The sequence below is a fragment of the Centropristis striata genome, chromosome 22, assembly GCF_030273125.1.
Source record: "Centropristis striata isolate RG_2023a ecotype Rhode Island chromosome 22, C.striata_1.0, whole genome shotgun sequence".
NCBI classification, from domain to species: Eukaryota; Metazoa; Chordata; class Actinopteri; order Perciformes; family Serranidae; genus Centropristis; species Centropristis striata.
In genome coordinates this window covers 13,446,295-13,462,022 of record NC_081538.1, presented here as the reverse complement: position 1 = coordinate 13,462,022, position 15,728 = coordinate 13,446,295, and the positions used below count along the sequence as shown (strand labels likewise).

The following is a 15,728-nucleotide window of genomic DNA, read 5'->3' as shown; positions in this document are numbered from 1 at the left end:
TAACCGAAACGAGAACCCAGGAGCGGAATAACATGATTATTTGACAAAATAAAATAAAATAAAATAATAATAATAATAATAATAATAATAATAATAATAATAATAATAATAATAATAATAATAATAGTAAAGAATGTTAAACTCAGATAACAAAATGGTTTATATAGAAAATGCCTTACCGGCTAATACGGCTGGCGAAGCCGTATGTCGAGGGCTGTTTTTTATCTCCTGAAATCCAGTATTCAAGTATCCAAACGCTTTACTTAAGTAAAACTAAAAATAATAACTCCTTTACAATGAAAAGACCTACAATCATAATCCCAGTGTTTTTTTGTTTGTTTGTTTGCTGTTAGTGAGAAGAATAAGTCTGCTGAACTGGATACAAAAAAAAAATCATCCAGTCTATCAAGCTTTAATGAATGATATAATGAAACTTTTGCAGTTAGAAAAAATAGAATTCACCCTGAGAGGTAAGATAAATACCTTTACATTTTAGAACACTTGACATCCTCCAAGTTGTATCATTAATATTAAAATATCTTTCTTTTATTTGTAAACCTTATTATTATTGTTTTGGTATTTGATTTGACTCCACCTAGGTTTTTGTTTGTTTGTTGTTGTTTTTTTTATTGCTATTTTTATACTATCATTCTGCTCTTTCTTGTTGATTTGAAGCATAAGTTAACATGTATCTTCTTTATTTTTGTATGTGAACGAAATGAAAAAACCCCAATGAAGTGAAGTTGAAAAAAAAAACAACCTCTGGAATGAAAGCTGTGATGAAAAATCAGGGTGATTCCACCAAATATTGATTTATGAATTATTCCTATCTTAAATCATTAGTCATGGGGTCTATTGAGAATAAGCCTTTGGGATTTTTGCATTGGATTTTGGATCAGATCAAACAAATAAAATAAAATAAAATCAAAATTACTTTATTTATCCCCGAGGGTAAATTCAGTTAGTCTGGTAGAATCTCTATATTATTATATTTGATTTGACGCCTAGGTTTTTGTTTGTTTGGTTGTTGTTGTTTTGTTATTGCTATTTTTATTCTATCATTCTGTTATTTCGTGTTGATTTGAAGCATAAATTAACGCGTATTAATGTATCTTCTTTATTTTTGTATGTGAACGAAAGGAAAAAAAAAACCCAATAAAGAAGTTGGGGGAAAAAAGAAATACAGTGGTAGAAGAAGTAGGATATTCAGACGTAAAAAAAAAAAACTCCATTCCGAGTAAAATACTTTAATTCAACATTATATTGAGGTCAAACTGCAGTAACAGTATCAAAGATCGTGTCTTGTGGTTGCCGGGCGTTATGGTATAATGTGTAATTATTATTTTTTTCTGTGTATACACAATATTTATTTCATAAAATTTAACTTTTTTTAAGGAATATACAGTTCATGGACTTACAGACTTTTTTAAATTCACAATAACAATTTACAATATATACCGTATTTGCAAGGGGGTTAAGTATAATGTGTGTATGTCACCCACCGGTTCCCATGTGATGACGTCAGTGCCGGGTGCTGCGGGATCCGGACTGAACTGTTGGCTTGGACATGGATCTATTAATAACCACTAACGCTACCATGACGGTGTTGTCCCTCGCCATTCTGCTGTTTCTCACAGGGTTTACTTTTTCTGCGGCAGACAACTGTGAAGGTTAGACAGCATGGTGTGAACACAAGTTACATACAGTGTGTCTGTGGTTTACCACTATTACACTGGAGTGATATCAGCAACAGGCTCTTAGCATTTCTAACGTTATCAGCAGCTATGCATGCCTGTGGCCAGATACTAATACCACCACAATCTGCCTGCATGTGGAGCCTGGTGAGGAAAAAGGGCTGCAACCCTACATACACTAAATGCTTTTACAAGGATATGAGTTAGAAACTGCGAGATTCTCAGGACAAAAAAAAAAAGTAAATACATTTTTTGTAGCTTCACAGTGTGCAAAAACACCATTTGTTATTTGGGTCCCTTCCAGTACAGACATTAACCCTATGCCTATGGAGTCTTGGACTATTTTGTCCATTTTTGAAAACCCTTTCATGTCTTTTTTGGTCATTTTGTGTCTTTTTTTTTTTCGTCTGTTGTGTCTTTTTTTAGTTATTTTGTGTCTTTTTTTCTAGTCATTTTGTGACTTTTTCTGTCTTTTTTGGTCATTTTGTGTCCTTTTTCTAGTCATTTTGTGACTTTTTCTGTCTTTTTTGGTCATTTTTGTGTCTTTTTTTGACGTCATGAAGTAGTCGTGCTCCGGCGCATTCGTGGACTCCAGAGGGTTAATAAGCACATTCTATACTGCCCTACAAATTCTAACTGCAGTAACTACATTTTTGGTCAAAATTGAGTTATAACTAAAAATTAACTCCTTGATGTCTGTTTTTATCTTGTGACAAAGTTTTAGGTTTCAATTTTGCTTTATTTTAGAGAAATAATGATATAAAAAAGAATAATCATTCGAAATACAATAGGGACCTCGCAGGTCGTTGCCTGCTCGGGCCCTAAAAACCACAAAATCCAACTCAAAACCAAGCAGTAATCGCACTTACCACTGTCTGCTTTGGATATATATACTAATTTAAACATAAAAATAATAGAAATTATAAGTTTATTTGAAAGGGAAATTATTATTGAGATAGTCATTGAGGTATAAAGTGAGATAGAATTATATTAAGACTAAAATATAACATTTATTTATATAAAAATATATAAAATACACAAGACAGTTCTCTTTCTGCTCAGCACATCATGTCTGTGACCTGACCTGTTAACAAAACTTTCAAAACACAAACTCCTGCCTTGATATGACCTGCAGAGATATTATTGGAGACACCGATTTTGCCACAAACAATAAAATATAAAACATAAAATATATCTTTTTGTGTTAATATAATCTTACTCTAAATAGGGCAGAGAAAGTTTAAGCAGATGGAATAAATGTATTAATTTTGGATATATTTAGCGTAATCACAGTTTTAAAACAATATTAGCACATGATCATTGCATCAAAGCATCTTGCATGATTAATCTATAAATGCACAGAGAGAGGTTACATACACAGTTAGTGAATTACGCACGCATAGATAATGACCAGCGTCAATCAGATAGTGACCCCCATCCACAGAGACGGACAACAGAAACAGAATAAGAGATTATTCTCACAGTAGTCACGGGCAATCTTTGGGAGCTGGCAATGTCGTCCAGGGAGGGCAAGGGGCAGCGCAGCCAGCAAACCACACAGAGATAGAGAACATTAACACACTCTGGATGGTGGAGCGATAGAGAAGGTTACCAGCAGCTTCTCCTCCACTCTGTTCCCTTTTAGTACTCTCAAGAAGGTGGAGTCGCTGCTGGGCCTTCTTCACCACTGCTGATGAGTTGTTGGACCAGGTAAACTTCAAGGTCCACCACAACCAAAAAGAGCTTTTGTATCAGCATCTACGGAGTTAAATTGTGGAATAAGTTAAGTGTGGAAGTACAGAAAAGCCAAAACATAAGACAGTTTAAAAACAAATATAAAGACATCATCTTTACAAATTACAGACATTTAGAAAAGCCTCTGTAACATGGACATATGTAGACTGTAGTTTTGTAATATACATGGTAATTGTATTTATGTTTATAATATTTATATATATATATAGTAATTTACAATATACATGTATAGGTATTTATAATGTAATATAAATTGTTTATAGTATATATATATATATATATATATAATTGTTTATAATATTTGTATGTGACTATATTGATTATTCATATATATATGTATATAGATATATATATCTATATATACACAATTGTTCATTATTTCATATATATATATATATATATATATATATATATATATATATATATATATATATATATATATATGCATTAATATAGCTTTTTACCATACTGACATGTTAATAACATAATACTTACTATCCAAGTCAAATTTATCTGTTAAGGGGTAGGACTAGATACGTTTTTTTTACTTCCTCCTACCCCCTTTTTTTTGCTTTTTTGTTTTGTTTTTTATTTATTCATCTATTAATATTTAAACTTGTTTTTTTATTGCTTGCATGTTCAAAATAAAGACAATCAATCAAAAGGTCAGGTCCTCAGAGATGTGAGTCCCCAGGAATTTGAAGATGGGACCCTCTCCACACAGTCTACATTGATGAAGAGAGGAGCCGTGTCAGTTTTATGCCTCTTGAAGTCTATGACCACCTCCTTGTTTTTATGGTGTTGAGGCTCAGTTTGTTCTTCTCACACCACTCTGCTAGACGCTGCACCTCGTCCCTGTAGGCCCACTCATCACCTCCAGTTATGAGCCCTACTAGGGTGGTGTCGTCCGCAAATGTGATTATGGTGTATACGAATTTGATTATACGTGCACCCCCAGGGGTGCAAGAGCTGCCACTAGGGGGGGGCGAGAGATGAAAAATACAATGGCGGTCTGATAATTACACAATTACATTTTTTCCCCCCACACAATAAATACGTGTAGATAAACATTTCCTTTGTAAAGTGTAAAATCAAAAACTGTAATATTAATTAATTAATAAATGCAGGCTATTCAAAATGCACTTCTTCTTAAAATGAAGCGTAGAAGAAGTTATCTTCTTCCATTTTTCCAACCTGTGTTATGATGACAGGGTTGTGTAACCTCCACAGTCATTTAAACTTGCTGCAATTTTTGTTCAATGCGGCTCAAAATATTGTAACTTTTTTTCCCAACTTATGTGCTTTCTGCCTGTGATCCTGAGCCTGTCATCATCCTCTTTGCTCTTAAAAGTGGAAGCTTCAACATAACTTTGTTGCATTATATTGAAACTGTGTTTCAGATTAATTCAAATGTGAGAGTGCATTGTTGTGATGGTGATTATTATATTATATGTGTGTTCTGGTCATTTGAGCATGATCAAACATGCCGCCTTTAATAAAAAAGTTTGGCAACTGCTGGTGTACACAATAACCTACATTTCATTAAAATATTAAAACAGGCGCCAAGCTGCTCAACATACATACATATATATATATATATATATATATATATATATATATATATATATATATATATATACATATTATGGCATGCCGTTCAGGAAATTCATCTTTGAATATATTGAATGAATTCCTGAATATATGGAATGAAACTTTGAATATATATAATGAATTCTTGAATATATGGAATGAAACTTTGAATATATTGAATGAATTCTTGAATATATGGAATGAACCTTGAATATATATAATGAATTCTTGAATATATGGAATGAACCTTGAATATATGGAATGAACCTTGAATATATGGAATGAATTCTTGAATATATGGAATGAACCTTGAATATATATAATGAATTCTTGAATATATGGAATGAACCTTGAATATATGGAATGAATTCTTGAATATATGAAATGAAACTTTGAATATATTGAATGAATTCTCGAATATATGGAATGAACCTTGAATATATATAATGAAACTTGACTGACGTCATCAAGGCACTGCCATCTTGTATTTTGCTGCCGCAATAAGTGAGCATGAGTCAGTCTGGGAACCTTGTGGCAGCAACACTGACCAATGAGGACATTATCAACTTATTGTCAAGTGCTTGTATGGGCCACAATCCTCCCGATAGTACCCGTGCCCAATACAGTTCTCCTGAAGAAGAAGTTCGCTCCTTTTTTAATCTTTTTAATTAGTTCCTCACTCATTAATATGACGGCGGACAGACGGGAAAATAAAAGTCCCGTCAAAATAAAAGTAGCATGCTAACTTATTATCAAGCACAATAAAGAAAAGAAAAAAAAAACCACTTATCATCATGCACTAGTAGGCTATAGGCTATTCTCTTTCTACACCCAGGCATGGTTCACATTTATTTTAGTCAGTTTAGTCATACATAATTATTATTGATTATTAATTAGGTTATTAATTAGAATTAATTAATTAGATTATTAATTATTACTATAATCATAACTAATGCCATTGAAGCTACTTCTATGAAAGAGTTTGTTTACTTAACTTTTTTTTCAATATAAATGAAGTAGGACATCAAAAGATTCCCTTTGATTAGATAGGCTAAAGCACACTCAGAACATTGTCATATCATTTAATTACAGCAATAGGCGGCGGTGAGCCTGACGTTTGGGAAGGCTATCTGACCACGTTAAACAGAGCAACGGGTCGCCGGTGCTGCTGATCGCTTCTGAAGTACTTTTACGTTGTTTATCTCATCACCATGGCAACGCAGCAGCTGCATCATAATAAATCCCTGGAATATGGGGGAAGCTTGCTCGCGATCGCAGCTCCTTTGATGAGAACGCGCACAGAGCACAAAGCTCAGAGCCGGACAATAACCGGACAATGAGACCAGTTAACTCCGACCGGGGCAAAAGGTTTTGTTGAGCCAGAACATGAACACAGAGCCTGCTGAGTCTCCTGCGATCAACTTTTTATGTAATAACTGCGCCAGCCTGTGGATAAACATCAGCACTGAAGCGATAACTTCACAAATTCACATTTGTCAGGCTCACCCGCCGCCTATTGCTGTAATTAAATGATATGACAATGTTCTGAGTGTGCTTTAGCCTATCTAATCAAAGGGAATCTTTTGATGTCCTACTTCATTTATATTGAAAAAAAAAAAAAGTTACAAGAGTAAAAAACTCTTTCATAGCGATAGCTTCCATGGCATTGGTTATGATTATAATTAATAATCAATAATAATTATGTATGACTAAACTGACTGACTAAAATAAATGTGAACCATGCCTGGGTGTAGAAAGAGAACAGTAGCCTATACTAGTGCATGATGACAAGTGTTTTTTTCTTTTCTTTATTGTGCTTGATAATAAGTTAGCACGCTACTTTTATTTTGATGGGACTTTTATTTTCCCGTCTGTCCGCCGTCATATTAATGAGTGATTAACTAATTAAAAAGATTAAAAAGGGAGCGAACTTCTTCGTCAGGAGAACTGTATTGGGCACGGGTACTATCGGGAGGATTGTGGCCCATACAAGCACTTGACAATAAGTTGATAATGTCCTCATTGGTCAGTGTTGCTGCCACAAGGTTCCCAGACTGACTCATGCTCACTTATTGCGGCAGCAAAATACAAGATGGCAGTGCCTTGATGACGTCAGTCAAGTTTCATTATATATATTCAAGGTTCATTCCATATATTCGAGAATTCATTCAATATATTCAAAGTTTCATTCCATATATTCAAGAATTCATTATATATATTCAAGGTTCATTCCATATATTCAAGAATTCATTCAATATATTCAAAGTTTCATTCCATATATTCAAGAATTCATTATATATATTCAAGGTTCATTCCATATATTCAAGAATTCATTCCATATATTCAAGAATTCATTCAATATATTCAAAGATTAATTTCCTGAACGGCATGCCATAATATGATATATATATATATATATATATATATTTATACAGTTGAAACCAGAAGTTTACATACACTATATAAAAAGACACATATGCTTTTTTTCTCACTGTCTAACATGAAATCAGACAATCACTTTTCCTGTTTTAGGTCGATTAGGATTACCAAAATTATTTCTATTTGCTAAATGCCAGAATAATGAGACACCTGAAACACACTGCTTTTTGTGTAACATCATGGGAAAGTCAAAAGAAATCAACCAAGATATCAGGAAGAGAATTGTGGACTTGCACAAGTCTGGTTCATCCTTGGGTGCAATTTCCAGATGCCTGAAGGTGCCACATTCATCTGTTCAAATAATTAGCATCATCTGGGCTTTCCCAAATAGTTTCAAGGCATAATAATGTTAGTGTATGTAAACTTCTGACTTTGAAGAAAGTAATAAAAAATTGTCTAAAGTCTGATTTCATGTCAGACAGTGAGAAAAAAGCATATGTGTCTTTTTATATAGTGTATGTAAACTTCTGGTTTCAACTATATATATATATATATATATATATATATATATTTATTTTTTTTAATTGAACAATTGAAAATACAAACTCTCAACAAGGATAATAATACATATATCGTACATATATACCGGTGTGTATATATATATATATATATATATATATATTAATTGAACAATTGAAAATACAAACTCTCAACAAGGATAATAATAGTAATAATACAAATGAAAATTGTGTACAATACAAGTGCAAAAAAAAAGGGATTAGGAGATTCAAGTAACAAAAAGACACATATTAGTATAAAAAATGGAACAGCAAAATAATAAAATAAGAATAAGTTTTAATTCAGAACATCAGGAGACGGGCAAAGTCCAGACTTAATTTAATGGCATATTTACTTTTTGTAAAAAAGTACATAAGAAAAAGGGGCATAAGAAAAACAGATGTTCCAGAGTTTCATTTTTTTTTTTGCTCAACATATATGTTCCTGTTTATATTTATTTTTCTTTTTTAGAATATGGAGGGAGGGTGGGCCATGAAGCCCACAGAGCATGAATCAGAAATTACACATATACATAAATGCACCATACACATCTACAAAACACACTAATTTTACTATAACATATATGTTTATTGTAACAGACATGGGGTTAATTTATGAATTAAAATATAAACATGTCCCAAGAGTGTATTTTTATATGTCTATAAATAATGAGATTGCTTTGAAGCGTGCTCAGCCCTACTAACAGTGAACTTGTGTGCAGTGTGTGTGGACTTCCTCTCCAGACTGTATGGTAGTCTGACCTCAAGCCACAGAGAACTCACTCCTTCCCTGGTGGAAGAAGAACTGATCCAGGCCTGCACTGCTGCCCATGGGAAGGACGCCAGGCTGGTGAGAATAAAGACACAGCCTCTGAAATACAATGTTATTCATCATTTATACCATGTAACCATTCTGCCCTTCAAAGTCTAACTGCAGTAACTACACAAAGGGTAAAACTGCACTGTAATAAATTATTCTGTAGTCATTTCATTTTACTTAATATATTTGATAAAATGTATTAAATATAAGTGCGTCCTTGATTTTGAGGAAGTTGTTTAAGTAATTTAATATAAAAATGTTTGAGATGAAATCTACTTATTTTGATCACATTAAATATAATCTTTATGTGTGTGTAATTCTAAATCAAGAGAATTTTGAATGAATCCAACACAATAGAATTAGTCCATTTTTAATTGACAGGCACTTCCTGTTGAGTTGTTATTAACTGAACTTGTAACGTAGTTAGATTTAATTAATAATATTGCGTGCAATCTGTTGCCTCAATTTTATTGAGTAGTTATTGTTTATCTTTTTTTACAGTGTGAGAAAAACTGCTTTAAAGTTTTTTAACGTTTTTTACTGGCCAGCCTAATGTGTTATAGGTAGATAAGTGATATGACACTTATTTCTACATGTATTGATGATGTCAGTTAATGACCTTTGACCCCAAAAATGTAGATACTGCATTGCTGTAAAAGGTTCTAATAGTAATGCACAAACAGAGTGCAGTAACTACAATGTTGTTGTCTTCTTTCGGCTTTTATATTTTGTTTTCAGTGAATAAACATTTTTAAATTGAATTTGTTAAAAGTGTGTTTCAAAGTATTTAACAACTCTACTCAAAGATTTGTGTATTTTATATATTTTTATATAAAGAAATGTTATATTTTAGTCTTAATATAATGTTTAGGGCCGGGACTCGATTAAAAAAATTAATCTAATTAATTAGAGGCTTTGTAATTTATTAATCGTAATTAATCAAATTTTAATCGCATATAAATATTTGACCTGAGAACAGTGAGAAGTAATTTTTTTCACATGTATTTTTAGTACACCATTGAATAATGACTGAATACATAAGCTTAAGCAACAAAAATATTGTTTATTTTTGTTCAAGCCCAACAGACCAGTGGAATTTTTGCCATTAAGTGTAGCAATAGCATATTTAGAAATATAGTACATTTCAGAAATTCAGCTAGCCTATAGGTAGGTAGACCTTCTGTAAACTATAATACTGTGGTTTTTTAGGTAAAACACAATCCACGCTGAGAAAACTGCTTTGAAGTTTTTTAACGTTTTTTAACTGGCCAGCCAAATGGGTTATAGGTAGGTAAGTGATATGACACTTATTTCTACATGTATTGATGATGTCATTTAATGCTAAAAAATCTTGACAATTTATTTGACCTTTGACCCCAAAAATTGAGTTAGTGCACTCTGGTTTTGCATTGCTTTTGTTGTCTTCTTTCAGCTTTTATATTTTGTTTTCAGTGAATGCACTTTTCCAAATTGATTTTGTTATGAGTGTATTTAAAAGTGTTTAACAACTCTATTCAAAGATTTGTGTATTTTAGACCCAATATTGTAAAGTAATGTTATAGTTTAGTCTTTAATCTCACTTTTTTTTTATCACCACCATCACTATCGAGATAATCAAATAAACTTATAATTTATATTATTCTTGTCTTCACTATTCAACACAATGAAGAAATACAAGGCTACACTGTATCACAGTCAAAGCAGACTGTGGTAAGTGAATTTTCCGCTGTCTGCTTTGGTTTTGAGTTGGATTTTGTGGTTTTTATATAATTATTTATCTGAAATAAAGCAAAATTGAAATCTAAAACTTTATCACAAGATAAAACAGACATACAGGAGTTAATTTTTAGTTATAACTCAATTTCAACCAAAAATGTAGTCTCCAGTTAGACTTTGTAGGGCAGAATATCAGCAGACACTTTCAATCTTACAGTCTACAATCTACCACCAAAACACAAGAGAGACATTACTTCATATTCACCCTTTTTCTGAACTGACAACCCTTTCAATATCTTCCTTTTCGATTGCCATTTCTGACTCTGTGTTACAATCATGAGGGGACCCAAGAACAGAACACAGACACAGGAAGTACAGAGTGAGGTTTAAACAGTTTATTGAAGCTTGCAGCTGAAAGCAGGTGGGGCTGGAAGTGAACCAGGGTCAGGAAGCGTTTCATAGCCCTTTATACTCTATGCTCTTTTACACTTTATGCTCAAAAATCATGATGATTTATTTGACCTTTGACCCCAAAAACATAGTTACTGCATTGCTTTAAAAGGTTCTAATAGTGATGCAGGTTAGGTGCCTTGCTCAAGGGCACTTCAGCTTTAACAGCTCTATTCAAAGATTTGTGTATTTTAGTATTAATATAATAAAGAAATGCTATATTTTAGTCTTAATATAATTTTATCTCACTTTTTTACTTAATCACTATCTTGACAATAATTTCCCTTTCAAATAAACACATATTTTCTATTATTTTTATGTTTAAATTAGTATAAAGCAGACAGTGGTAAGTGCAATTACTGCTTGGTTTTGAGTTGGATTTTGTGGTTTTTATATCATTATTTCTCTGACATAAAGCAAAATTGAAATCTAAAACTTTGTCACAAGATAAAACAGACATAAAGGAGTTCATTTTTAGTTATAACTCAATTTTGACCAAACATGTTACTGCAGTTAGACTTTGTAGGGCAGTATATAGGGCACTCATTGAAGTACTTGGAAATTGACATTTCAACCCTAAAGTGTTATTGGAAGATTTTAACTTGACTTTTTTCAAAAATGTTTCATTTTTATTTTGCAAATCAAGGTCAATTGAGTTATTATTATTATTATTTTACTGATTGGTCAGATCTCGTGGTGTCACTATCTGTGACGTAGCCTGATCTTTGCTGATTAGGTAGGAGTAATCCATGTGGTTCTATGACCTCATGGAGAGCAGAGTGACCCCGTTTTGGATGTCCGCTGAAGTTACCAAACATGGTTGGATAAAAGGTTAAATAAGCTCCCCTCCCCAACTGTCTTACTTCCAACTCTTCAGATACTGATTCTTTGTCCTGCCCCGATCATCTGATACGACACACAGTGCACCCTTAGCAGTCTGTACGACACACACCAGGCTTTCCATCACCCAAGATGCTTGAAAAGCTTTAAGAATTGAACATAATATCTCTTCTCCTGTCTTTTGGCTTCCCATGTGTTTTTGTCTACACCCTGTAGCTAAAACACTCATTCACTTATTACATACAATAATCCTCAGTTACTTATTTATTTATTTATTTTTTTTACTTTATTATTATTTTTTCATTATTATCATTATTTATTATTATTATTATTATTATTTTATTATTATTATTATTTTTATTTATTTTTTTCAATTTACACATTGTTAATTTGTCACCCGATCATGTTCCTATTGGGCCATAAATATAAAATAAGAAAACATCCTAGGAGGCTTCACAGTATATCATTGCATCGATATGTTTACATTTTCAATTGTGATGCGGATGTGATGTGATACTCCATGTAATTATAACATTGGTTTCTGTTCTAATGTGCCTTACCTCCTAATAAAAATATTAAAGAAAAAAAAAAAGAAAGAATTGGACATGATATAACAATCGTGAAGGTCCATTGACGGTAGTTTATATAAAAAGTCACTATGCATATAATGAACGTGAACTGACACAAAAGGATGCCCTGTGCATTTGTTTCAGACATCTAGGGCTGGTATCTGACCAGTGGAGATGTGAGTCTGTTGCCCTAGCAAGGTTATAATCATTTTTCATTAGTTTTAATTTTAATTTCGTTGTGATTTTTGTTTTCAAATTCAATTAGTTTTAATTAAATATTAGAGTGTGTTTGCTAGTTTTAATTCGGTTTTTATTTTTTGGAAAATGCTTAAAAAAAAAATGCTTAGTTTAGTTTTTATTAGTTTTAGTTTTTTTGTAATGAGGTATTTGTTGGGTGCCAGATTCAATAAAGTCACAATAAATGTTTCCTTTATTTCCTTTTATTATCCATCTCAGCCCCAATAAGTTTATAAAGTCATAAAACCAGATAGATGAAATAGATTTCATATCGACCAAAAAGGTTTACGGATGAAAAAAGTTGACAAAGATGAAAACGAAGGACATTTTCACTATAACTTTAGTTAGTTTTAGTTAGTTTTGTAACCACAAAATACAGTTTCAGTTAGTTATCGTTTTTTTAAAAACTTTTTATTTTTATTTCAGTTAACGAAAATGTTTTTTTTTTTCAATTCTAGTGTTCATATTGTAGTAAAACAAAGAGGAAAGTTTGAAAAAAAAAAAAGGAAAAAAAGGAAAAAAAGGACAATCACTTCCAAAAAACTATTGAGTCTGTGAAGTGCAGCCTTGGCTTTGGTGAACTGTTACTGTCCGGGATGGTAATGGATTTAAACGTCACATGACTTTCCCTGTGAACTTGCAGAATTGAGTGTTATGGACATTATTGTCAGGATGCTGAAATGACTAAAAGTATGTTTATATGATGTCCTAGTGTTACTACCTAGGAGCCAGCAGAGACGCAGCAACCCGTGTCACAGCATCAGTGTCTCGACCTCTGGCCTCCCACATCCCTGTGGAGAAGATCTGCCAGCGCCTCAGTAGCAGTGATATGCAGATCTGTGAGCTCAGACATGGTAAAGTGTGCTCAAATAAACAACAAGACTAACCATTTATCAGTGTGTGGACACAACCTGAAGTCACTGTGTTTTGTGTGCAGAGCCTCAACTGAAGGATCTGAGCAGCGATGGGCTCAAAAAGCTGAGGGTGCTGGAGCTGAGGAACATTTTAGCGTCATGGGGAGAAGAGTGTCGAGGTTGTCTGGAGAAACACGAGTTTGTCAGCCTCATCCAGGAGAAAGCTCCGCTGCATGCTCACAGTATGGAACTATGAACCCACTCATCCACACAGAAAAAAATCTTGTATTCTAAAGTATTAATCCACAAAGACTGAATTTCATTGAAAATTTGAAATGATACTGTTGCTTCACTTTTAAAAGTATTTTCCAAGCTGCAAATATGTCTACATTCTGGGGAAAATATTTTTTTTGTCATTTTGAGTGCATGATTTACTAACTCCCTGTCCTCAAATGACTTGTATGTGTTAACATTAATGGTAATAGGTGGGAGGCACAAACTGGGACAAATATCTATTTGTGCTAATGTGCACTGACTGATAGCAGCAGTGATGCCTTGCTCTACTCAGTTTCATAAAGCACTTTTTTTTGTTCTTCGTTTTCTCTTGGCCGATCCTGCCCCAGTATCAGCCATAACCACAAAATAAAACATTTCATTCTTTAAAGAAAAATATCATTGTGCTTCCTTTCAACTGCTGAACATACTTACTGCCAAACTTTGCAGGTTCGAATGGATTCAAAAGCCACAACACAACGGCAAAATACACAATACAACGCCAAAAGCTCACGACACAACAGAAGTGGGGGTCAAATGTTCATGTTGTCTTCTTCTTTGGTGTTGTGGACAATGAGGAAATAGATAATATCAGGAGACATTTTCCTCTCCTCCCACCTGACTGGATTTACACAGTTCGTTAATTGTCCCACCAGAGAAAATAAAACCCTTGATCTTCTGTATGCTAACGTCAAACAAGCTTACAGAGCTACTGCCATGTCCCCAATAGGAAGATCGGACCACAACTTAGTTCTTCTGGAGACTTGTTACAAACCCTGTGTGTGGAGGTAGCCTACAACTAAACTCACAGTCAGGAAATGGACACCAGAGGCAACTGAGGCTCTAAAGGACTGCTTTGAATGTACAGACTGGAATGTGTTGCTGGAAACAGTATGGACATTGACAGACAGGTTGATGACTTTATTGATTATATCAACTTCTGTAGAGACAAAGTCATACCCACTAGGACTGTACGCTGTTTCCACAATAACATACCTTGGATTACTAGTGATTTAAAGGCAATCCTCAATGAGAAGAAGGCAGCTTTTAGAGATGGTGACAAAACATGGCTCAAACTAGTACAACATAAGTTGAAGAAGAGAATAAAGATGGCAAAGGTGGAATAAAAGAAGAAACTGGAGAGAAATCTACAGAACAGCAACATCCGTGAAATGTGGAGAGGAATCAACACCTCTGGGGATAAATGAAGTAATTTTACATTTAGTCATTTAGCAGACGCTTTTATCCAAAGCGACTTACAGGAAGAATAAAAGCAAACAATCAAGGTATATATTTTGATTTGATTTAATTGAAAAGGAATGTTAGCCGCTTTAGAAGTAAGTGAAACCTTGTCTGCTAGCTATGATTACTATAGCTATTTGAATTTAATAAACAAGTAATGTTTTTCTTTATGTCTTTATGTGTCTTTATATTTACATATACGGTGAATTGAAGTTAGGCTATCCGGCAGGGATACAGCAGCACACATAGCTCTTTTCGATGGTTACCATGTGTAACTCGCCTGTCATTTACTCACATATTTATTTTGCAATGCGCCAATTTCCATCAAATCTTGCAGCCCCTCTTTGTGGCTCATGCAAAACAACTGTCCCAAGTTTGGTGTTCATAAGATTAACCATTATGAAGACATGCACCACTTCGTGTTTTGACTGCAATATACAGGAAGTTGTCCATCCATAACTTGAGCATTTTTCAGGTTTATAACAATTATTTCAACACTCTGCGCCTTGAAGGAGTTTGAATCAGATAAAGCATTTCTTGCGATTTTGCATTAAATGTTTTGAGGGAGAATGGGCTGGTAAGAATTTTTATTTATATAGTCGAGTAGAGTAGAGTTATGGGCCAAAACTGTCTTGTTAATAGTGCCACCTGCTGCAGGATATGTGTCCTTTCTGAGTAAAAGACCGTAAAAAAAACTTTTTGTCATGAGGGTCCATAGGTGCTGTGTGCAAAGTTTGGTGCAAAACGATGAA

General features: G+C 33.4%; 1 protein-coding gene and 1 long non-coding RNA gene across 2 annotated transcripts in view; both read left to right on the top strand.

Annotated features, from left to right (window-relative positions):
• The window catches only part of LOC131960908 (uncharacterized), a 116,553-nt gene that overhangs the window by 34,984 nt on the left and 65,841 nt on the right, over positions 1-15,728 (top strand). The window lies entirely within an intron of this gene.
• On the top strand, positions 1,435-14,116 carry cdnf (cerebral dopamine neurotrophic factor). The gene is made up of 4 exons (XM_059326171.1): positions 1,435-1,670; positions 8,698-8,825; positions 13,320-13,461; positions 13,545-14,116. The coding sequence occupies exons 1-4, from the start codon at positions 1,568-1,570 to the stop codon at positions 13,715-13,717; spliced, it is 546 nt and encodes a 181-aa protein (XP_059182154.1). The 5' UTR covers positions 1,435-1,567; the 3' UTR covers positions 13,718-14,116.